Source organism: Bombina bombina, chromosome 1 (assembly GCF_027579735.1).
Source record: "Bombina bombina isolate aBomBom1 chromosome 1, aBomBom1.pri, whole genome shotgun sequence".
NCBI classification, from domain to species: domain Eukaryota; kingdom Metazoa; phylum Chordata; class Amphibia; order Anura; family Bombinatoridae; genus Bombina; species Bombina bombina.
Window position 1 is genome coordinate 1,240,362,072 of NC_069499.1, and position 27,342 is coordinate 1,240,389,413.

Sequence of the window (27,342 nt, forward strand, 5' to 3'; positions counted from 1 at the left end):
TATACCTAGGAATTTATTAGAATATTTTTCTTATTCTATTCTGAAGGCTTTCTCTGCAATCCCGCCTTCTAATAAAATGTAAAGGTCTTTTTTAAACTTCTCATTTAGTTGAGGAATTTTCAAATGACCGACAACATACTGAATTATCCTTCTCTGATTTATCTCATTCAGAATATCCTTCATCAGATATTGACACTAACAAAACTACTTTTTTACTTTTAAATAGAGTACATTCGTTCTTTGTTGAAAAGGTGTTGATTATTTTGGATATTGAGGAGATTAGTTCTCTTGATTTTGAGGCTAGCTAACATTTAAATTCTGCTTATTAACCTCCTGTGGTTACTTCAGAGGTTTTTTTTCCAGTTCCTAATACTGGGGAATGGAATAGGCCTGGTACTTCTTTTATTCCTTCTTTAAGGTTCTAAAATTGTATCCTTTGCCAGCAGTTAGTTTGGAGTTTTGGGAAAAGATCCCCAAAGTTAATGGGGCTATCTTTACTCTTGCTAAACGTACTACTATTCCTATGGAAAATAGTATTTATTTTAAAGATCCTTTAGATGGGAAACTTGTATCTTTGCTAAGGAAAATTAATTTATTTTCAGGTCCTTTTCTTAGGCCTGCAATTTCTTTGGCTGATGTTGCAGCTGTTTCATCTTTTTTGGTTGCAAACTTTAGCGCAACAAGTATTGGATTATGATTTGTTTAGCATTGTTAACTTGATTCAACATGCTAATAATTTCATTTGTGATGCCATTTTTTGATATTATCAAAATTGAGGTTAAATCTATGTCTTTAGCTTTTTTTAGCTAGAAGAACTTTGTGACTTAAATCTTTGAATGCTGATTTGATTTCTAAAATCCAGATTTCTATTTTCTTTCCTTCCAAAGTAATAAATTATTTGGGTCACAGTTGGATTCAATACTTTCAACTGTTACTCTGGGGAAGGGAGTTTTTTTGCTTCAAGATTAAGTTCTAAGCTTATATTAGTTTTTGTTCTTAATAAGGAACAGAAACCTAATTCTCCCCCAAGTAACATGTTTCTAATTGGAAGCTTTCTTCAAAATGGAATGAATTCAAGCCATTTAAGAGAGCAAAGCTAGCCCCCAAAATCGCACAAAGGTGCGGCTCTTATTATAGCTTAGCTGGTAGGGGGCAGGTTAAGACTTTTCTAAAGTTGTTTGGTTCAATTGGGTCCAAACTTCTTAGATTGGGGTTCAGAATAGGATTGAGAGTAAGACCGCCTGTGAGAAGTCTTTTTCTCTCTCACATATTCTAGCTATTCCAGTAAAGGCTCAGGCTTTCCTGAAGTGTGTTTCAGACCTGGAGTTATCTGGGGTATTCATACCCGTTCCGTTTCAGGAACGGGGCCTGGAGTTTTGTTCAGAACTATTCATTGTCCCAAAGAAAGAAAATCTTTTTTCATTTGTCATGTTAGAGTACCATCTTTCAGAATGGTGATTATTAGGTCTATTCTGCCTTTTGTTCAGCAAGGGCATTATTTGCCTACAATAGACTTACAGATGCATATCTTCATATTCTGTTTATATTCAGATTATTTTCATTTTCTGAGATTCTCTTTTTTAGACAAGCATTATCAATTTGTTGCTTTTCCTTTCTGGCCTAGCGAAAGCTCTGGGAATCTTTTCAAAGGTTCTCTGTGTTTCCTTATTTGGACGAAATCTTGGTACTTGCTCAGTCTTTTTGTTCTGCAGAATCTCATACGATTCAACTTCTGTTGTTTCTTCAAAGACATGGTTGGAGGATCATTTTATCAAAAGTTCCTTGGTTCCTCAGACAAGGGTCACCTTTTTTAGGTTTCCAGATAGATTGTGTCAATGTCTTTGTCTCTAACAGACAAGAGACAATTTATATTGGGTTCAGCTTGTCACAACCTTCAGTCTCTATTATTTCCTTCAGTAGCTATATGCATGGAAGTTTTAGGTCTCATGACTGCAGCATTGGATTTGATTCCCTTTGCTCATTTTCATATGAAACCTTTCTAGTTTTTAATGCTGAATTAATGGTGCAGGGATTATTCTAGGATATCACATTTAATATCCTTGAATCCCAATATTCAACTATCTCTGACTTGGTGGTTAGATCACCATCGTATAGTTCTACGGGTCTGTTCGGTTCATCCAACCTGGACATTGATCACAACAGATGTGAGTCTTTTAGGTTGGGAAGCTGTCTGGGGATCTCTGACAGCACAAGGGGTTTGGAAATCTCAAGAGACGAGATTACCATTCAATATTTTGGAACTCCGTGTGATTCTCAGAGTTCTTCAATTTTGGCTTCTATTTGAAGAGAGAGACGTTTATTGGTTTTCAGACAGATGTCACAACTGTGGCGTATGTCAATCATCAGGGTGGGACTCTCAGTCCTCAGGCTATGAAAGAAGTATCTCGGATACTTGCTTGGGCAAAATTCAGCTTTTGTTAATTTCTGCAGTCCATATCCCAGGTATAGACAATTGGGAAGCGGATTATCTCTGTCATCAAGCTTTACATCCGGGAGAATGGTCTCTTCACCCAGATGTGTTTTTTCAAATTGTTCAGATGTGGGAGCTTCCAGAAATAGATCTGATGGCATCTCATCTAAACAAGAAACTTCCCAGGTGCATATCCAGGTCCAGGGATCCTCAGACGGAAGCAGTTTATGCATTGACACTTCCTTGGAGTTTTCAACCTGCCTATATTTTTCTGCCTCTAGTTCTTCTTCCAAGAGTGATTTTCAAAGTCATCATGGAGAAATCGTTTGTGGTGCTGGTGGCTCCAGCATGGCCGCTCAGGTTTTGGTATGTGGATCTTGTTTGGTTGTCCAGTTGCCAACCTTGGCCACTTCCATTAAGTCCAGACCTTATATCTCAAGGTTCATTTTTCCATCAGGATCTCAAATCATTAAATTTGTTGGTATGGAATTTGAATGCTTAGTCATAGAGGTTTCTCTGACTCAGTGATTAATACTATGTTGTAGGCTCGTAAATCTGTGTCTAGAAAGATTTTTTATCGAGTTTGGAAGACTTACATCTCATGGTGCTTTTCTCATAAATTCTCTTGGCATTCTTTTAGAATTCCTAGAATTTTACAGTTTCTTCAGGATGGTTTAGATAAGGGTTTGTCTGCAAGTTCTTTGAAAGGACAAATCTCTGCTCTTTCTGTTCTGTTCCACAGACAAATTGCTAAACTTCCTGATAGTCATTGTTTTGTACAGGCTTTGGTTCATATCAAGCCTGTCATTAAATCAATTTCTCCTCCTTGGAGTCTTAATTTGGTTTTGAAGGCTTTACAGGCTCCTCCGTTTGAGCCTATGCATTCTCTGGACATTAAATTACTTTCTTGGAAAGTGCTGTTCCTTTTGGTCATCTCTTCTGCTAGAAGAGTTTCTGATTTATCTGCTCTTTCTTGTCAGTCTCCTTTTCTGATTTTTCATCAGGATAAGGCAGTTTTTGCGGGCTTCGTTTAAAATGTTTGCCTAAAGTTGTGAACTCCAACAACTTTAGTAGAGAAATTGTTGTCCCTTCTTTTTGTCCTAATCCTAAGAATTCTCTGGAGAGATCCTTACATTCTTTGGATGTGGTAAGAGCTTTGAAATATTATGTTGAAGCTACTAAAGATTTCAGAAAGACTTCTAGTCTATTTGTTATCTTTTCTGGTTCTAGGAAAGGTCAGAAGGCTTCTGCCATTTCTTTGGCATCTTGGTTTAAGCTTTTGATTCATCATGCTTATTTAGAGTCGGGTAAATCCCCGCCTCAGAGGATTACGGCTCATTCTACTAGGTCAGTTTCCACTTCCTGGGTTTTTAAGAATGAAGCTTCTGTTGATCAGATTTGCAAAGCAGCAACTTGGTCTTCTTTGCTTATTTTTACTAAATTCTACCATTTTGATGTTTTCTCTTCTTCAGAAGCAGTTTTTGGTAGAAAAATTCTTCAATCAGCTGTTTCAGTTTGATTCTTCTGCTTATATTTTCAGTTTTTTTTCATTATAAAATTAAAACTTTTGATTTGGGTTGTTGATTTATTTTTCAGCGGAATTGGCTGTCTTTATTTTTATCCCTCCCTCTCTAGAGACTCTTGCGTGAACTTCCACATCTTGGGTATTTGCTATCCCATACGTCACTAACTCATGGATACAATAAAGAGATCACATATATGGCGCCGCATATAAATGTGGCACGTATTTTTCACCCATCCCATGCAATATTTACTCCCATATGCTAACATAGAACCGCATCGTAAATTGGTATCACATATTCAGCGCAAGGCCACACATAGGCAGGCGCAGCAAGGCTTACGCTAAAATGTGAGCACCGGAACTCCCATAACTGCGTGAAAATATTAACTAACTCACCTAACACATGCGCAATATCTATCTACAAGTCAACCGCTAACCAACCCCCACCACAATAACTAATAAAGTATATTAACCCCTAATCCGCCATTAACCCACATCACAATTAACCTAATAAATGTATTAACCTCTAATCCGCCATTAACCCTCAATGCAATAAACCTAATAAAACTATTAAACCCTAATCCGCCATCATCCCACAACGCAATAAACCTAATAAAACTATTAACCCCTAATTCACTATTAACCCACAATGCAATAAACCTAATAAAACTATTAACCCCTAATCCGTCAAACTCACACAACGCAATAATCCTAATATATCTATTAACCCCCACAATGCAAATAACTAATTAAATTACTAAGCTAACCTAACACCCCCTAAATTAACCCCAATTACCTAAATAAAAAATACTAAGTTACAATTAAAATAAAAAAGCTAACATTACTTAAAAATAAATAAAAACTTAATTTAAATTAATCTACGATTACAAAATATAAAAAAAGTCTAACCTTACATAAAATAATAAACCAAATGATCAAAAATAAAAAAATTAAACCTAATCCCTATGAAAATAAAAAGCCCCCCGAAAATAAAAACACCTCATAATCTAATACTACAATAATCCATACTACATAATCCTATACTACAAGGGCCTTTTGTAGGGCATTGCCCTAAGTTTAACAGCTCTTTTACCTTAAAAAATACTAAGTCCCCCCTCTAACAGTAAAACCCACCACTAAAGGGGCATTTGTATGGGCATTGCCCAATAAATCCCTAATCTAAAAATAAACAAACCCCCCAAAAATAAAAAAAGCCTAACTCTAACCCCCAATAGGTACTCACCGTTCCTGAAGTCCGGCAGAGAAAGTCCTGTTCTAGGAGGTGAAGTCTTCTTTCAAGCAGTTGACATCTTCTTCCAAGCAGAGACCACTTCCTCCTTCATCCGGGATCAAGCTGGCGCGGAGTGGAGATGAGCGCAGAGCAGGACCGGCGACCGTGGAGCCATGGAGCGTGGAGGATCCTCTTGGTATGATCGCCGCCATACACTGAATAATTAATTCAAGGTACGCGTTTATATATGACGTCCCTTGCATTCCTATTGGCTGATTTGATTTTTCAAATTCAAATGCCAAACCCCCACAACGCAAATAACTAATTTAATTACAAAGTCCCCTAACCTAGCACCTACTAAATTAACCCCAAATTACATAAAATTATAAAATACTAAATTATCTTTAAAATAAAAAATTTGAACAGCCAATAGGATTTCAGTAGCTCTTATCCTATTGGCTGATTTGATTTTGAAGAATCAATTCAGCCAATAGAAATGCAAGGGACGCCATATTTAAACGTGTACCTTGAATTCACTATTCAGTTTACGGCGGTGATCGTATGAAGAGGATCCTCCCCGCTCCATGGCTCCACGGTCGCTGGTCCTGCTCCGTGCTCATCTCCACGCTGGCTTGGTCCTGGATGAAGAAGAAAGTGGTCCTCGCTTTGAAAAAGTTGTCGGCCGCTTGGAAGAAGACTTCACCTCCTGGAACAGGACCTTCACCGCTGGACTTCAAGAATGGGGAGTACCTATTTGGGGGTTAGACTTAGGCCTCTAGTTATCAAGGTCTGGTGGACCTCGCTGAATACGGAGAGCAATACACTCGCCGTATTCAGCATTGCACCCGCAGCTCTCAAAAGCTGCTGGTGCAACGCCGCCCCCTGTAGACTCGCAGCCAATGGGCCGCCAGCAGGGGGTGTCAATCAACCCGATCGTACTCGATCGGGTTGATTTCCGGCGATGTCTGTCTGCCTGCTCAGAGCAGGCGGACAGGTTATGGAGCAGCGGTCTTTGTGACCGAAGCTTCATAACTGCTGTCTGCAGGCTCACCAGAAACACGGGGCATCAAGCTCCATTCGGAGCTTGATACATATGCCCCTTAGGCTTTTTTTTATTTTTGGGGGGGTTAGGTTTTTTTAGATTAGGGATTTATTGGGCACTCTTAAAAGAGCTGAATGCTATTTTAAGTGCAGTAAAAGACCTGAATGCCATTTTAAGGGCAATGCCCATACAAATGCCCCTTTAAGGGCAATCGGTAGTTTAAGTTTTTTTAGTATTAGGTTTATTTTATTTTGGGGAGTTTGGTGGGTGGTGGGTTTTACTGTTAGGGGGGACTTAGAATTTTTTTAAATGAAAAAGAGCTGTTTAACTTAGGGCAATGCCCTACAAAAAGTAATTTTAAGGGCTATTGGTAGTTTAACATTAGATTAGGGGGTGTTTGTATTTGGGGGGGCTATTTTATTTTCATAGGGATTAGCTTTAATTTCTTTATTTTTTTAAATTTTGTTTATTATTTTCTGTAATGTTAGACGTTTTTATTTTTGACAATTTTAGTTTAATTTTGTTTAATTTAATCTTAGGTTTATTTTTCTAAGTACTTTTAGTATTTTTAATTTAAATTATAATTTAGTAATTTATTATTTTATGTAAATTGGGGTTAATTTAGTGGGTGTTAGGTTAGGGGTCTTAGTAATTAAATTAGGTTTTTGCATTGTGTGGGTTTGGCGGTTTAGGGGTTAATAGTTTTATTAGGATTATTGCGTTATGTGGGTTTGGTGGTTTAGGGGTTAATAGTTTTATTAGGATTATTGTGTTGTGTGGGTTTGGCGGATTAGGGTTTAATAGATTTATAAAGTTTGTTGCGATGTGGGTTAATGGTGGATTAGGGATTAATGGTTTTATTAGGTTCTTTGCAATGTGGGTTAATGTCGGATTAGGAGGTTAATACATTTATTAGGTAGTTTGCGATGTTGGGATTGGCGGATTTAGGGGTTAATACTTATACTAGGTGGATTGCAATGTGGGTTAATAGTTTAATTAGGCATGGGGGAATGTCGGTTTAGGCGTTAATAAATTTATTATTAGTTGCGATATGGGGCGATTGCGGATATAGGGATTTTAGGTGTCAGGTTTATTTTTGGGAAATTTTATGTATTTTCTTTTTTTCTTAGGCGCCAGCAGTTTCTAAAGTGTTGTAAGTCACCACTCCAGAAATTTGTATTACGCACATTTCTGGACATCGCTAGTTTGTCCGACTTAGGTCACTTTACGAAATTACAGGAGGAGCGGGTTTCAGCAGTTACGCTGAAGCTTGTGCCGCATATGTAATCTCGCCCTTAGTGTTTAATGTACCTTTAAGATGGTGTCCATAGAATTGTGCACCCTGTTGGTAAATCCACTGATTATTATGATTAACATTATTAATAGTAATACTTACAATATGTGGAGAATAAGGACAAAGGGATATTTAAAACAAATTGATATGTTTGGTTTCATCAAAGGTAAAATAAGACACTTATGTGGCAAAATGCTGCATTGGGTAAATGAGTTGGCCCTGGCACTGAAGTTGATACTATGTAGCATATAACTGTACTAATTTAGTATTTTCATCATTTGTTTTTCTTGATAATTCAGTATTTTCTCTGTTGTCATAGGTCAAATTCCAAACTGGCTGCAAGGAACTCTTTTGAGAAATGGACCAGGAATCCACACAGTTGGGGAGACAACGTATAACCACTGGTTTGATGGGCTATCTTTATTGCACAGCTTCACTCTCAAAAATGGTAAACTTGTGAATGCCAACTTATGGCAGCATTTTAATTTAGTACAAGTTTATCTTCATTTGAAACAATTATAATGATGTCACTAACAATAAGCTACTTTTAGAGAGATCTGAATTTCAGTATGACTCTCTTGTGTCATTATGAATATTAGTATGTGCAAATTATTTAGTGTATGTATGTATGTCACATCACAATTGAGTACATATGTGACAGAGAACTTGTAGCGTATCATGTCCGCTGCACATCGATAAATGCCGACAGCATACGCTGTCTGCATTTATCATTGCACCAGCAGTTCTTGTGAACTGCTGGTGCAATGTCGCCCCCTGCAGATTCATGGCCAATTGGCCACTAGCAGGGGGTGTCAATTAACCCGATCATATTCAAACGGGTTGATTTCTGTCCGCTGCCTCAGAGCAGGCCGACAAGTTAAGGAGCAGCGGTCTTTAAACAAGGGGCATGAAGCTCCATACGGAGCTTGATATATCGGCCCCTTAGAGGCCCATTTATCAAGCTCCGAATGGAACTTGAGGGCCCGTGTTTCTGCGAGTCTTCAGACTCGCCAGAAACAGCAGTTATGAAGCAGCGGTCTAAAGACCGCTGCTCCATAAACCTGTCCACCTGCTCTGAGCAGACGGACAGGAATCACCACAATTCAACCCGATCGAGTACGATCGGGTTGATTGACACCTCCCTTGTGGTGGCCGATTGGCCACGAATCTGCAGGGGGTGGCGTTGCTCCAGCAGCTCTTGTGAGCTGCTGGTGCAATGCTGAATACGGAGAGCTTATTGACCTGATCCGCAAGACCTTTGATTATTCGGCCTCATAGTCTCAATATCACAATGCTATTGTAGAAACCTGTTTGGAGTTATAATGGAGCTTTAGTGAAAGCCTCTACAGTCACTGGAGAGAGTAAATGTATCCCATTGTGTGAGTTTGTGTCACTGTGTGTGTGTGTTTATGACTAAATATATGTTATAGGAATGCACTTGTAGATGGCTTTGTATAGGTGTAAAGTATTACAGTGTTGGGAAGTGATAATATATAAGATCTGGACAGTTACAAATACTTTCGGCTAGATTACAAGTTTTTGACGGTAAAGCTGTGCGGGGATAACGAGCAGTTTAAGCTCACCGCTCACTGACAGACAACGCTGGTATTACAGGTTTTTCTAAACCCGGCGTTAGCCGCAGAAAAGTGAGTGGAGAGCAAAATTTAGCTTCACATCTCACTTTAATACCAGCGCTGTTTATGGTAGCGGTGAGCTGGCTAAAGTGCACGATTTCACCATAGGAATCAATGGGACAGAGCTGGCTGGAAAAAAAAAACTAGCACCTGCAAAAAAGCAGCCCCATTGATTCCTATGGGAAAATACTTTTTATGTCTACACCTAACACCCTAACATGAACCCAGAGTCTAAACACTCCTAATCTTACACTTATTAACCCCTAGTATGCCACTCCCGACATCGCCGACACCTGCATTATATTATTAACCCCTAATCTGCCGCTCCGAACACCGCCACCACTTTCATTATATGTGTTAACCCCTAATCTGCTGCCCCCAACATAGACGAACCCTACATTATATTTATTAACCCCCTAATCTTCCGTCCCTAACATCGCCACCACCTACCTACATTTATTAACCCCTAATCTGCCGCCCCCAACGTCGCCGCAACTATATTAAAGTTATTAACCCCTAAACCTAAGTCTAACCCTAACACCCCCTAATTTAAATATAATTTAAAATAATCTAAATAAAATAACTACAATTAACTAAATTATTCCTATTTAAAATTAAATACTTACCTATAAAATAAACTCTAAGCTAGCTACAATATAACTCATAGTTACATTGTATCTAGCTTAAGGTTTATTTTTATTTTACAGGCAACTTTGTATTTATTTTAACTAGGTACAATAGTTATTAAATAGTTATTAACTATTTAATAGCTACCTAGCTAAAATAAATACAAATATACCTGTAAAATAAAACCTAACCTAAGTTACAATTACACCTAACACTACACTATAATTAAATTAAATCCGTAAATTAACTACAATTAAATACAATAAAATAAAATAAACTAAAGTACAAAAAAACAAACACTAAATTACAGAAAAAAATAAAATAATTACAAGTTTTTTAAACTTATTACACCTAATCTAATCCCCCTAATAAAATTAAAATGCCCCTTAAAATAATAGAAAGCCCTACCCTATACTAAATTACAAATAGCCCTTAAAAGGGCTTTTTGCGGGACATTGCCCCAAAGTAATCAACTCTTTTACCTGTAAAAAAAAGTACAATACCCCCCCCAACATTAAAACCCACCACCCACACACCCAACCCTACTCTAAAACACACCCAATACCTCCTTAATAAAAGCTAACACTAACCCCTTGAAGATCACCCTACCTTGAAAAGTCTTTACCCAACCAGGCCGAAGTCCTCTACAACTCCGGGCGAAGTGGTCTTCTAGACGGGTAGAAGTCTTCATCCAAGCTGGGAAGAAAAGGTCCTCCAGATGGGCAGAATTCTATCAGCCAATCGGAATTAAGGTAGAAAAAATCCTATTGGCTCATGCAATCAGCAAATAGGATTGAGATTGCATTCTATTGGCTGATCCAATCAGCCAATAGAATGCCAGCTCAATCCTATTGGCTGATTGCATCAGCCAATAGGATTTTTTCTTCCTTAATTCCGATTGGCTGATAGAATTCTATCAGCCAATCAGAATTGAAGGGACGCCATCTTGGATGACGTAATTTAAAGGAACCTTCATTCTTCAGTTGGACGTCGTTTGAATAGGATGACTTGAAAATGGACCCGCTCCAGATGGATGAAGATAGAAGATGCCGTATGGATGAAAACTTCTGCCCGTCTTGAGGACCTCTTCTTCCCGGATTGGATGAAGACTTCTGCCCGTCTGGAGGACCTCTTCGCCCGGCTTCGTAGAGGACTTCGGCCCGGTTGGGTGAAGACTTCTCAAGGTAGGGTGATCTTCAAGGGGTTGGTGTTAGGTTTTATTAAGGGGGTATTGGGTGTGTTTTAGAGTAGGGTTGGGTGTGTGGGTGATGGGTTTTAATGTTGGAGGGTATTGTACTTTTTTAGAGCTGATTACTTTGGGGCAATGCGCCGCAAAAAGTACTTTTAAGGGCTATTTATAATTTAGTATAGGGTAGGGCTTTTTTATTTTGTGGGGGCTTTTTATTTTATTAGGGGGATTAGATTAGGTGTAATTAGTTTAAAAAACTTGTAATCATTTTATTATTTTCTGTAATTTAGTGTTTGTTTGTTTTTTTGTACTTTAGTTTATTTTATTTAATTGTAGTTAATTTAGGGATTTAATTTAATTATAGTGTAGTGTTAGGTGCAATTGTAACTTAGGTTAGGTTTTATTTTACAGGTATATTTGTATTTATTTTAGCTAGGTAGCTATTAAATAGTTAATAACTATTTAATAACTATTGTACCTAGTTAAAATAAATACAAAGTTGCCTGTAAAATAAAAATAAATCCTAAGCTAGATACAATGTAACTATTAGTTATATTGTAGATAGCTTAGGGTTTATTTTATAGGTAAGTATTTAGTTTTAAATAGGAATAATTTAGTTAATTATAGTAAATTTATTTAGATTTATTTAAATAATATTTAAGTTAGGGGGGTGTTAGGGTTAGACTTAGATTTAGGGGTTAAAACATTTAATATAGTGGCGGCGATGTTGGGGGCGTCAGATTAGGGGTTAATACATGTAGGTAGGTGTTGGAGATGTTAGGAACGGCAGATTAGGGGTTAATAAAAATTAACTAGTGTTTGCGAGGCGGGTGTGCGGCAGTTTAGGGGTTAATATATTTATTAAAGTGTCGGCGATGTCCGGTTCGGCAGATTAGGGGTTACAATTTTTATTTTAGTGTTTGCAATGTGGGGGGCCCTCAGTTTAGGGGTTAATAGATAGTTTATGGGTGTTAGTGTACTTTTTAGCACTTTAGTTAAGAGTTTTATGCTATGGGGTTAGCCCATAAAACTCTTAACTACTGACTTTTAAATGCGGTACGAGTCTTGACAGGAGAGGGTGTACTGCTCACTTTTATGAAGACACGTAATACCGGCGTTAGGAAAATCCCATGGAAAATATAGGATACGCAATTGACGTAAGTGGATTTCTGGTATTTTAGAGTCGCGAAAAAAAAGTGAGCGGTATACCTGTACCTGCAAGACTCGTAATACCAGCGGGCGTTAAAAAGCAGCGTTGGGACCTCCCAACGCAGCTTTTTAACCCTAACGCAAGACTCGTAATCTAGCAGTTTATTAGGAGATGGTTTATGTGTCATTATAACTTTACTGCAATAGTGCAAGAATGCTTCTATTTTTATGGTCTTTTGGAAGAATTAAAGGGATATGAAACCCACATTTTTTCTTTCATGATTCAGATAGAACATGCAATTTTAAACAACTTTCTTATTTACTCGAAAACCAAATTTTCTTTGTTCTCTTGGTATCTTTATTTGAAAAGCAGAAATGTAAGCTTAGAAGCCGGCCCATTTTTAGTTCAGCACCTGGGTAGCGCTTGCTGATTGGTGGCTAAATGTAATGTTAATAGTAAATGTTTTGGAAATATACATGCACATGTATTATTTGTTTAAATTAGAAACTCTAATAGATTTTGACTAGTGATGCAGACTGTTTTCTGTTTACTGGTACAATTCTAAAGTAAAGGAATTCTTTTCATTCTTTAACATTTTTAAAAAAATCTGTTTTTGCATATTGCTTTATTTCATGTGACATCTCTTCTTATGACATCTCTTACTGTGACATCTCTTACTATGACGTCTCTTACTGTGACATCTCTTACTATGACGTCTCTTACTGTGACATCTCTTCTTATGACATCTCTTACTGTGACATCTCTTCCTATGACATCTCTTACTGTGACATCTCTTACTGTGACATCTCTTCCTATGACATCTCTTACTATGACATCTCTTACTGTGACATCTCTTACTGTGACATCTCTTACTGTGACATCTCTTCCTATGACATCTCTTACTGTGACATCTCTTACTGTGACATCTCTTACTGTGACATATCTTCCTGTGCCATCTCTTACTATGACATCTCTTACTGTGACATATCTTCTTTGACATCTCTTCCTATGACATCTCTTCCTGTGACATCTTTTACTGTGACATCTCTTACTGTGACATCTCTTACTATGACATCCCTTACTGTGACATCTCTTCCTATGACATCTCTTCCTGTGACATCTCTTCCTATGACATCTCTTACTATGACATCCCTTACTGTGACATCTCTTCCTATGACATCTCTTACTATGACATCTCTTCCTGTGACATCTCTTCCTATAACATCTCTTACTGTGACATCTCTTACTGTGACATCTCTTACTATGACATCCCTTACTGTGACATCTCTTCCTGTGACATCTCTTCCTATGCCATCTCTTACTGTGACATATCTTACTGTGACATCCCTTACTGTGACATCTCTTCCTATGACATCTCTTACTGTGACATCTCTTCCTGTGACATCTCTTCCTGTGACATCTCTTACTGTGACATCTCTTACTGTGACATATCTTCCTGTGCCATCTCTTACTATGACATCTCTTCCTATGCCATCTCTTACTATGACATCTCTTACTGTGACATATCTTACTGTGACATCCCTTACTGTGACATCTCTTCCTATGACATCTCTTCCTATGCCATCTCTTACTGTGACATCTCTTCCTATGACATCTCTTACTATGACATCTCTTACTGTGACATCTCTTCCTATGACATCTCTTACTGTGACATCTCTTACTGTGACATCTCTTCCTATGACATCTCTTCCTGTGACATCTCTTCCTGTGACATCTCTTACTGTGACATCTCTTACTGTGACATCTCTTCCTATGACATCTCTTCCTGTGACATCTCTTACTGTGACATCTCTTCCTATGACATCTCTTCCTATGACATCTTTTACTGTGACATCTCTTACTGTGACATCTCTTCCTATGACATCTTTTACTGTGACATCTCTTACTGTGACATCTCTTCCTGTGACATCTCTTACTGTGACATCTCTTACTATGACATCTCTTCCTGTGACATCTCTTCCTGTGACATCTCTTACTGTGACATCTCTTCCTATGACATCTCTTCCTGTGACATCTCTTACTGTGACATCTCTTCCTATGACATCTCTTACTATGACATCTCTTCCTGTGACATCTCTTCCTATGACATCTCTTCCTGTGACATCTTTTACTGTGACATCTCTTACTGTGACATCTCTTCCTATGACATCTCTTCCTGTGACATCTCTTACTATGACATCTCTTACTGTGACATCTCTTCCTATGACATCTCTTCCTGTGACATCTCTTACTATGACATCTCTTCCTATGACATCTCTTACTGTGACATCTCTTCCTATGACATCTCTTCCTATGACATCTCTTCCTGTGACATCTCTTACTGTGACATCTCTTACGGTGACATCTCTTCCTATGACATCTCTTACTGTGACATCTCTTACTGTGACATCTCTTCCTATGACATCTCTTCCTATGACATCTCTTCATGTGACATCTCTTACTATGACATCTCTTCCTGTGACATCTCTTACTGTGACATCTCTTACTGTGACATCTCTTCCTATGACATCTCTTCCTGTGACATCTCTTCCTGTGACATCTCTTCCTATGACATCTCTTCCTGTGACATCTTTTACTGTGACATCTCTTACTGTGACATCTCTTCCTATGACATCTCCTCCTGTGACATCTCTTACTATGACATCTCTTCCTATGACATCTCTTACTGTGACATCTCTTACTGTGACATCTCTTACTGTGACATCTCTTCCTATGACATCTCTTACTGTGACATCTCTTACTGTGACATCTCTTCCTATGACATCTCTTCCTATGACATCTCTTACTGTGACATCTCTTACTGTGACATCTCTTCCTATGACATCTCTTACTGTGACATCTCTTACTGTGACATCTCTTCCTATGACATCTCTTCCTATGACATCTCTTACTGTGACATCTCTTACTGTGACATCTTTTACTGTGACATCTCTTACTGTGACATCTCTTCCTATGACATCTCTTCCTGTGACATCTCTTCCTATGACATCTTTTACTGTGACATCTCTTCCTATGACATCTCTTCCTATGACATCTTTTACTGTGACATCTCTTACTGTGACATCTCTTCCTATGACATCTTTTACTGTGACATCTCTTACTGTGACATCTCTTCCTATGACATCTTTTACTGTGACACCTTTTACTGTGACATCTCTTACTATGACATCTCTTCCTGTGACATCTCTTCCTGTGACATCTCTTACTGTGACATCTCTTCCTATGACATCTCTTCCTGTGACATCTCTTACTGTGACATCTCTTCCTATGACATCTCTTACTATGACATCTCTTCCTGTGACATCTCTTCCTATGACATCTCTTCCTGTGACATCTTTTACTGTGACATCTCTTACTGTGACATCTCTTCCTATGACATCTCTTCCTGTGACATCTCTTACTATGACATCTCTTCCTGTGACATCTCTTACTGTGACATCTCTTACTGTGACATCTCTTCCTGTGACATCTCTTCCTGTGACATCTCTTACTATGACATCTCTTCCTATGACATCTCTTACTGTGACATCTCTTCCTATGACATCTCTTCCTATGACATCTCTTCCTGTGACATCTCTTCCTGTGACATCTCTTCCTGTGACATCTCTTACTGTGACATCTCTTACTGTGACATCTCTTACTGTGACATCTCTTCCTATGACATCTCTTCCTATGACATCTCTTCCTATGACATCTCTTCCTGTGACATCTCTTACTATGACATCTCTTCCTGTGACATCTCTTACTGTGACATCTCTTACTGTGACATCTCTTCCTATGACATCTCTTTCTGTGACATCTCTTCCTGTGACATCTCTTCCTATGACATCTCTTCCTGTGACATCTTTTACTGTGACATCTCTTACTGTGACATCTCTTCCTATGACATCTCTTCCTGTGACATCTCTTACTGTGACATCTCTTACTATGACATCTCTTACTGTGACATCTCTTACTGTGACATCTCTTACTGTGACATCTCTTCCTATGACATCTCTTACTGTGACATCTCTTACTGTGACATCTCTTCCTATGACATCTCTTCCTATGACATCTCTTACTGTGACATCTCTTACTGTGACATCTCTTCCTATGACATCTCTTACTGTGACATCTCTTACTGTGACATCTCTTCCTATGACATCTCTTCCTATGACATCTCTTACTGTGACATCTCTTACTGTGACATCTTTTACTGTGACATCTCTTACTGTGACATCTCTTCCTATGACATCTCTTCCTGTGACATCTCTTCCTATGACATCTTTTACTGTGACATCTCTTCCTGTGACATCTCTTACTGTGACATCTCTTCCTGTGACATCTCTTCCTGTGACATCTCTTACTTTGACATCTCTTCCTATGACATCTTTTACTGTGACATCTCTTACTGTGACATCTCTTACTGTGACATATCTTCCTATGACATCTTTTACTGTGACACCTTTTACTGTGACATCTCTTACTATGACATCTCTTCCTGTGACATCTCTTCCTGTGACATCTCTTACTGTGACATCTCTTCCTATGACATCTCTTCCTGTGACATCTCTTACTGTGACATCTCTTCCTATGACATCTCTTACTATGACATCTCTTCCTGTGACATCTCTTCCTATGACATCTCTTCCTGTGACATCTTTTACTGTGACATCTCTTACTGTGACATCTCTTCCTATGACATCTCTTCCTGTGACATCTCTTACTATGACATCTCTTCCTGTGACATCTCTTACTGTGACATCTCTTCCTATGACATCTCTTCCTGTGACATCTCTTACTATGACATCTCTTCCTATGACATCTCTTACTGTGACATCTCTTCCTATGACATCTCTTCCTATGACATCTCTTCCTGTGACATCTCTTCCTGTGACATCTCTTCCTGTGACATCTCTTACTGTGACATCTCTTACTGTGACATCTCTTACTGTGACATCTCTTCCTATGACATCTCTTCCTATGACATCTCTTCCTGTGACATCTCTTACTATGACATCTCTTCCTGTGACATCTCTTACTGTGACATCTCTTACTGTGACATCTCTTCCTATGACATCTCTTCCTGTGACATCTCTTCCTGTGACATCTCTTCCTATGACATCTCTTCCTGTGACATCTTTTACTGTGACATCTCTTACTGTGACATCTCTTCCTATGACATCTCTTCCTGTGACATCTCTTACTATGACATCTCTTCCTATGACATCTCTTACTGTGACATCTCTTACTGTGACATCTCTTACTGTGACATCTCTTCCTATGACATCTCTTACTGTGACATCTCTTACTGTGACATCTCTTCCTATGACATCTCTTCCTATGACATCTCTTACTGTGACATCTCTTACTGTGACATCTCTTCCTATGACATCTCTTACTGTGACATCTCTTACTGTGACATCTCTTCCTATGACATCTCTTCCTATGACATCTCTTACTGTGACATCTCTTACTGTGACATCTTTTACTGTGACATCTCTTACTGTGACATCTCTTCCTATGACATCTCTTCCTGTGACATCTCTTCCTATGACATCTTTTACTGTGACATCTCTTCCTGTGACATCTCTTACTGTGACATCTCTTCCTGTGACATCTCTTCCTTTGACATCTCTTCCTATGACATCTTTTACTGTGACATCTCTTACTGTGACATCTCTTACTGTGACATATCTTCCTATGACATCTCTTCCTGTGGCATCTCTTCCTATGACATATCTTACTGTGACATCTCTTACTGTGACATCTCTTCCTATGACATCTCTTACTGTGACATCTCTTACTGTGACATATTTTACTGTGACATCTCTTCCTATGACATCTCTTCCTGTGACATCTCTTCCTATGACATATCTTACTGTGACATCTCTTACTGTGACATCTCTTCTTATGACATCTCTTACTGTGACATCTCTTACTATGACGTCTCTTACTGTGACATCTCTTACTATGACGTCTCTTACTGTGACATCTCTTCTTATGACATCTCTTACTGTGACATCTCTTCCTATGACATCTCTTACTGTGACATCTCTTACTGTGACATCTCTTCCTATGACATCTCTTACTATGACATCTCTTACTGTGACATCTCTTACTGTGACATCTCTTACTGTGACATCTCTTCCTATGACATCTCTTACTGTGACATCTCTTACTGTGACATCTCTTACTGTGACATATCTTCCTGTGCCATCTCTTACTATGACATCTCTTACTGTGACATATCTTCTTTGACATCTCTTCCTATGACATCTCTTCCTGTGACATCTTTTACTGTGACATCTCTTACTGTGACATCTCTTACTATGACATCCCTTACTGTGACATCTCTTCCTATGACATCTCTTCCTGTGACATCTCTTCCTATGACATCTCTTACTATGACATCCCTTACTGTGACATCTCTTCCTATGACATCTCTTACTATGACATCTCTTCCTGTGACATCTCTTCCTATAACATCTCTTACTGTGACATCTCTTACTGTGACATCTCTTACTATGACATCCCTTACTGTGACATCTCTTCCTGTGACATCTCTTCCTATGCCATCTCTTACTGTGACATATCTTACTGTGACATCCCTTACTGTGACATCTCTTCCTATGACATCTCTTACTGTGACATCTCTTCCTGTGACATCTCTTCCTGTGACATCTCTTACTGTGACATCTCTTACTGTGACATATCTTCCTGTGCCATCTCTTACTATGACATCTCTTCCTATGCCATCTCTTACTATGACATCTCTTACTGTGACATATCTTACTGTGACATCCCTTACTGTGACATCTCTTCCTATGACATCTCTTCCTATGCCATCTCTTACTGTGACATCTCTTCCTATGACATCTCTTACTATGACATCTCTTACTGTGACATCTCTTCCTATGACATCTCTTACTGTGACATCTCTTACTGTGACATCTCTTCCTATGACATCTCTTCCTGTGACATCTCTTCCTGTGACATCTCTTACTGTGACATCTCTTACTGTGACATCTCTTCCTATGACATCTCTTCCTGTGACATCTCTTACTGTGACATCTCTTCCTATGACATCTCTTCCTATGACATCTTTTACTGTGACATCTCTTACTGTGACATCTCTTCCTATGACATCTTTTACTGTGACATCTCTTACTGTGACATCTCTTCCTGTGACATCTCTTACTGTGACATCTCTTACTATGACATCTCTTCCTGTGACATCTCTTCCTGTGACATCTCTTACTGTGACATCTCTTCCTATGACATCTCTTCCTGTGACATCTCTTACTGTGACATCTCTTCCTATGACATCTCTTACTATGACATCTCTTCCTGTGACATCTCTTCCTATGACATCTCTTCCTGTGACATCTTTTACTGTGACATCTCTTACTGTGACATCTCTTCCTATGACATCTCTTCCTGTGACATCTCTTACTATGACATCTCTTACTGTGACATCTCTTCCTATGACATCTCTTCCTGTGACATCTCTTACTATGACATCTCTTCCTATGACATCTCTTACTGTGACATCTCTTCCTATGACATCTCTTCCTATGACATCTCTTCCTGTGACATCTCTTACTGTGACATCTCTTACGGTGACATCTCTTCCTATGACATCTCTTACTGTGACATCTCTTACTGTGACATCTCTTCCTATGACATCTCTTCCTATGACATCTCTTCATGTGACATCTCTTACTATGACATCTCTTCCTGTGACATCTCTTACTGTGACATCTCTTACTGTGACATCTCTTCCTATGACATCTCTTCCTGTGACATCTCTTCCTGTGACATCTCTTCCTATGACATCTCTTCCTGTGACATCTTTTACTGTGACATCTCTTACTGTGACATCTCTTCCTATGACATCTCCTCCTGTGACATCTCTTACTATGACATCTCTTCCTATGACATCTCTTACTGTGACATCTCTTACTGTGACATCTCTTACTGTGACATCTCTTCCTATGACATCTCTTACTGTGACATCTCTTACTGTGACATCTCTTCCTATGACATCTCTTCCTATGACATCTCTTACTGTGACATCTCTTACTGTGACATCTCTTCCTATGACATCTCTTACTGTGACATCTCTTACTGTGACATCTCTTCCTATGACATCTCTTCCTATGACATCTCTTACTGTGACATCTCTTACTGTGACATCTTTTACTGTGACATCTCTTACTGTGACATCTCTTCCTATGACATCTCTTCCTGTGACATCTCTTCCTATGACATCTTTTACTGTGACATCTCTTCCTATGACATCTCTTCCTATGACATCTTTTACTGTGACATCTCTTACTGTGACATCTCTTCCTATGACATCTTTTACTGTGACATATCTTACTGTGACATCTCTTCCTATGACATCTTTTACTGTGACACCTTTTACTGTGACATCTCTTACTATGACATCTCTTCCTGTGACATCTCTTCCTGTGACATCTCTTACTGTGACATCTCTTCCTATGACATCTCTTCCTGTGACATCTCTTACTGTGACATCTCTTCCTATGACATCTCTTACTATGACATCTCTTCCTGTGACATCTCTTCCTATGACATCTCTTCCTGTGACATCTTTTACTGTGACATCTCTTACTGTGACATCTCTTCCTATGACATCTCTTCCTGTGACATCTCTTACTATGACATCTCTTCCTGTGACATCTCTTACTGTGACATCTCTTACTGTGACATCTCTTCCTGTGACATCTCTTCCTGTGACATCTCTTACTATGACATCTCTTCCTATGACATCTCTTACTGTGACATCTCTTCCTATGACATCTCTTCCTATGACATCTCTTCCTGTGACATCTCTTCCTGTGACATCTCTTCCTGTGACATCTCTTACTGTGACATCTCTTACTGTGACATCTCTTACTGTGACATCTCTTCCTATGACATCTCTTCCTATGACATCTCTTCCTATGACATCTCTTCCTGTGACATCTCTTACTATGACATCTCTTCCTGTGACATCTCTTACTGTGACATCTCTTACTGTGACATCTCTTCCTATGACATCTCTTTCTGTGACATCTCTTCCTGTGACATCTCTTCCTATGACATCTCTTCCTGTGACATCTTTTACTGTGACATCTCTTACTGTGACATCTCTTCCTATGACATCTCTTCCTGTGACATCTCTTACTGTGACATCTCTTACTATGACATCTCTTACTGTGACATCTCTTACTGTGACATCTCTTACTGTGACATCTCTTCCTATGACATCTCTTACTGTGACATCTCTTACTGTGACATCTCTTCCTATGACATCTCTTCCTATGACATCTCTTACTGTGACATCTCTTACTGTGACATCTCTTCCTATGACATCTCTTACTGTGACATCTCTTACTGTGACATCTCTTCCTATGACATCTCTTCCTATGACATCTCTTACTGTGACATCTCTTACTGTGACATCTTTTACTGTGACATCTCTTACTGTGACATCTCTTCCTATGACATCTCTTCCTGTGACATCTCTTCCTATGACATCTTTTACTGTGACATCTCTTCCTGTGACATCTCTTACTGTGACATCTCTTCCTGTGACATCTCTTCCTGTGACATCTCTTCCTTTGACATCTCTTCCTATGACATCTTTTACTGTGACATCTCTTACTGTGACATCTCTTACTGTGACATATCTTCCTATGACATCTTTTACTGTGACACCTTTTACTGTGACATCTCTTACTATGACATCTCTTCCTGTGACATCTCTTCCTGTGACATCTCTTACTGTGACATCTCTTCCTATGACATCTCTTCCTGTGACATCTCTTACTGTGACATCTCTTCCTATGACATCTCTTACTATGACATCTCTTCCTGTGACATCTCTTCCTATGACATCTCTTCCTGTGACATCTTTTACTGTGACATCTCTTACTGTGACATCTCTTCCTATGACATCTCTTCCTGTGACATCTCTTACTATGACATCTCTTCCTGTGACATCTCTTACTGTGACATCTCTTCCTATGACATCTCTTCCTGTGACATCTCTTACTATGACATCTCTTCCTATGACATCTCTTACTGTGACATCTCTTCCTATGACATCTCTTCCTATGACATCTCTTCCTGTGACATCTCTTCCTGTGACATCTCTTCCTGTGACATCTCTTACTGTGACATCTCTTACTGTGACATCTCTTACTGTGACATCTCTTCCTATGACATCTCTTCCTATGACATCTCTTCCTGTGACATCTCTTACTATGACATCTCTTCCTGTGACATCTCTTACTGTGACATCTCTTACTGTGACATCTCTTCCTATGACATCTCTTCCTGTGACATCTCTTCCTGTGACATCTCTTCCTATGACATCTCTTCCTGTGACATCTTTTACTGTGACATCTCTTACTGTGACATCTCTTCCTATGACATCTCTTCCTGTGACATCTCTTACTATGACATCTCTTCCTATGACATCTCTTACTGTGACATCTCTTACTGTGACATCTCTTACTGTGACATCTCTTACTGTGACATCTCTTCCTATGACATCTCTTACTGTGACATCTCTTACTGTGACATCTCTTCCTATGACATCTCTTCCTATGACATCTCTTACTGTGACATCTCTTACTGTGACATCTCTTCCTATGACATCTCTTACTGTGACATCTCTTACTGTGACATCTCTTCCTATGACATCTCTTCCTATGACATCTCTTACTGTGACATCTCTTACTGTGACATCTTTTACTGTGACATCTCTTACTGTGACATCTCTTCCTATGACATCTCTTCCTGTGACATCTCTTCCTATGACATCTTTTACTGTGACATCTCTTCCTGTGACATCTCTTACTGTGACATCTCTTCCTGTGACATCTCTTCCTTTGACATCTCTTCCTATGACATCTTTTACTGTGACATCTCTTACTGTGACATCTCTTACTGTGACATATCTTCCTATGACATCTCTTCCTGTGGCATCTCTTCCTATGACATATCTTACTGTGACATCTCTTACTGTGACATCTCTTCCTATGACATCTCTTACTGTGACATCTCTTACTGTGACATATTTTACTGTGACATCTCTTCCTATGACATCTCTTCCTGTGACATCTCTTCCTATGACATCTTTTACTGTGACATCTCTTACTGTGACATCTCTTACTGTGACATCTCTTCATCTCTTCCTGTGACATCTCTTCCTATTACATCTCTTCCTGTGACATCTTTTACTGTGACATCTCTTACTGTGACATCTCTTCCTATGACATCTCTTCCTGTGACATCTATTACTATGCCATCTCTTTCTGTGACATCTCTTACTGTGACATCTCTTCCTATGACATCTCTTCCTGTGACATCTCTTACTATGACATCTCTTCCTATGACATCTCTTACTGTGACATCTCTTCCTATGGCATCTCTTACTGTGACATCTCTTCCTATGACATCTCTTACTATGACATCTCTTCCTATGACATCTCTTACTGTGACATCTCTTCCTATGACATCTCATACTATGACATCTCTTCCTATGACATCTCTTACTGTGACATCTCTTCCTATGACATCTCTTCCTATGACATCTCTTCCTATGGCATCTCTTCCTGTGACATCTCTTACTATGACATCTCTTACTGTGACATCTCTTCCTGTGACATCTCTTCCTGTGACATCTCTTACTGTGACATCTCTTCCTATGACATCTCTTCCTATGACATCTCTTACTATGACATCTCTTCCTGTGACATCTCTTCCTGTGACATCTTTTACTGTGACATCTCTTACTGTGACATCTCTTCCTATGACATCTCTTCCTGTGACATCTCTTACTATGACATCTCTTCCTGTGACATCTCTTACTGTGACATCTCTTCCTATGACATCTCTTACTGTGACATCTCTTCCTATGACATCTCTTCCTATGACATCTCTTACTGTGACATCTCTTACTGTGACATCTCTTACTGTGACATCTCTTCCTATGACATCTCTTACTGTGACATCACTTCCTATGACATCTCTTCCTATGACATCTCTTCCTATGACATCTCTTACTGTGACATCTCTTACTGTGACATCTCTTACTGTGACATCTCTTACTGTGACATCTCTTCCTATGACATCTCTTACTGTGACATCTCTTCCTATGACATCTCTTCCTATGACATCTCTTCCTATGACATCTCTTACTGTGACATCTCTTACTGTGACATCTCTTCCTATGACATCTCTTACTGTGACATCTCTTACTGTGACATCTCTTCCTATGACATCTCTTCCTATGACATCTCTTCCTGTGACATCTCTTCCTATGACATCTTTTACTGTGACATCTCTTACTGTGACATCTCTTACTGTGACATCTCTTCCTATGACATCTCTTCCTATGACATCTCTTCCTGTGACATCTCTTCCTATGACATCTTTTACTGTGACATCTCTTACTGTGACATCTCTTCCTGTGACATCTCTTACTGTGACATCTCTTACTGTGACATCTCTTACTGTGACATCTCTTACTGTGACATCTCTTACTGTGACATATTTTACTGTGACATCTCTTCCTATGACATCTCTTCCTGTGACATCTCTTCCTATGACATCTCTTCCTGTGACATCTCTTACTGTGACATCTCTTCCTATGACATCTCTTCCTATGACATCTCTTCCTGTGACATCTCTTCCTATGACATCTTTTACTGTGACATCTCTTACTGTGACATCTCTTCCTGTGACATCTCTTACTGTGACATCTCTTACTGTGACATATTTTACTGTGACATCTCTTCCTATGACATCTCTTCCTGTGACATCTCTTCCTATGACATCTCTTACTGTGACATCTCTTCCTGTGACATCTCTTCCTGTGACATCTCTTCCTATGACATATTTTACTATGACATCTCTTCCTGTGACATCTCTTCCTGTGACATCTCTTCCTATGACATCTCTTCCTGTGACATCTCTTACTGTGACATCTCTTACTGTGACATCTCTTCCTATGACATCTTTTACTGTGACATATCTTCCTGTGACATCTCTTCCTATGACATCTCTTCCTGTGACATCTCTTCCTATGACATCTCTTCCTGTGACATCTCTTACTGTGACATCTCTTCCTGTGACATCTCTTACTATGACATCTCTTACTGTGACATCTCTTACTGTGACATCTCTTACTGTGACATCTCTTCCTATGACATCTTTTACTATGACATCTCTTCCTGTGACATCTCTTCCTATGACATCTTTTACTGTGACATCTCTTACTGTGACATCTCTTCCTATGACATCTTTTACTGTGACATCTCTTACTGTGACATCTCTTCCTATGACATCTCTAACAGTGACATCTCTTCCTGTGACATCTCTTCCTATAACATCTCTTACTGTGACATCTCTTACTGTGACATCTCTTACTATGACATCCCTTACTGTGACATCTCTTCCTATGACATCTCTTACTGTGACATCTTTTACTGTGACATCTCTTCCTATGCCATCTCTTACTGTGACATCCCTTACTGTGACATCCCTTACTGTGACATCCCTTACTGTGACATCTCTTACTGTGACATCTCTTACTATGACATCTCTTACTGTGACTTCTCTTCCTATGACATCTCTTCCTATGACATCTCTTCCTATGAAATCTTTTACTGTGACATCTCTTACTGTGACATCTCTTCCTATGACATCTCTTCCTGTGACATCTCTTCCTGTGATATCTTTTACTGTGACATCTCTTCCTGTGACATCTCTTACTGTGACATCTCTTCCTATGACATCTCTTACTGTGACATCTCTTCCTGTGACATCTTTTACTGTGACATCTCTTACTGTGACATCTCTTACTGTGACATCTCTTACTATGACATCTCTTCCTGTGACATATTTTACTGTGACATCTCTTCCTATAACATCTCTTACTGTGACATCTCTTACTGTGACATCTCTTACTATGACATCCCTTACTGTGACATCTCTTCCTATGACATCTCTTCCTATGACATATCTTCCTATGACATCCCTTACTGTGACATCTCTTCCTATGACATCTCTTCCTATGACATATCTTCCTATGACATCTCTTACTGTGACATATCTTCCTATGACATCTCTTCCTATGCCATCTCTTACTGTGACATCTCTTACTATGACATATCTTCCTATGACATCTCTTACTGTGACATATCTTCCTTTGACATCTCTTCCTATGACATCTCTTCCTGTGACATCTTTTACTGTGACATCTCTTACTGTGACATCTCTTACTATGACATCCCTTACTGTGACATCTCTTCCTATGACATCTCTTCCTGTGACATCTCTTCCTATGACATCTCTTACTATGACATCCCTTACTGTGACATCTCTTCCTATGACATCTCTTACTATGACATCTCTTCCTGTGACATCTCTTCCTATAACATCTCTTACTGTGACATCTCTTACTGTGACATCTCTTACTGTGACATCTCTTACTATGACATCCCTTACTGTGACATCTCTTCCTATGACATCTCTTCCTATGCCATCTCTTACTGTGACATATCTTACTGTGACATCCCTTACTGTGACATCTCTTCCTATGACATCTCTTACTGTGACATCTCTTCCTATGACATCTCTTACTATGACATATCTTCCTATGACATCTCTTACTGTGACATATCTTCCTATGACATCTCTTCCTATGCCATCTCTTACTATGACATCTCTTACTATGACATATCTTCCTATGACATCTCTTACTGTGACATATCTTCCTTTGACATCTCTTCCTATGACATCTCTTCCTGTGACATCTTTTACTGTGACATCTCTTACTGTGACATCTCTTACTATGACATCCCTTACTGTGACATCTCTTCCTATGACATCTCTTCCTGTGACATCTCTTCCTATGACATCTCTTACTATGACATCCCTTACTGTGACATCTCTTCCTATGACATCTCTTACTATGACATCTCTTCCTGTGACATCTCTTCCTATAACATCTCTTACTGTGACATCTCTTACTGTGACATCTCTTACTATGACATCCCTTACTGTGACATCTCTTCCTATGACATCTCTTCCTATGCCATCTCTTACTGTGACATATCTTACTGTGACATCCCTTACTGTGACATCTCTTCCTATGACATCTCTTACTGTGACATCTCTTACTGTGACATCTCTTCCTGT

The 27,342-nt window shown here is 39.0% G+C and overlaps 1 protein-coding gene across 1 annotated transcript in view; it reads left to right on the forward strand.

Moving 5' to 3' along the window:
• The window catches only part of BCO1 (beta-carotene oxygenase 1), a 228,237-nt gene that overhangs the window by 22,922 nt on the left and 177,973 nt on the right, over positions 1 to 27,342 (forward strand). The window contains exon 2 of the mRNA XM_053700662.1: positions 7,840 to 7,968. Within this exon, the coding sequence (XP_053556637.1) occupies positions 7,840 to 7,968 (129 nt within the window). The remainder of the gene's footprint in view (positions 1 to 7,839; positions 7,969 to 27,342) is intronic.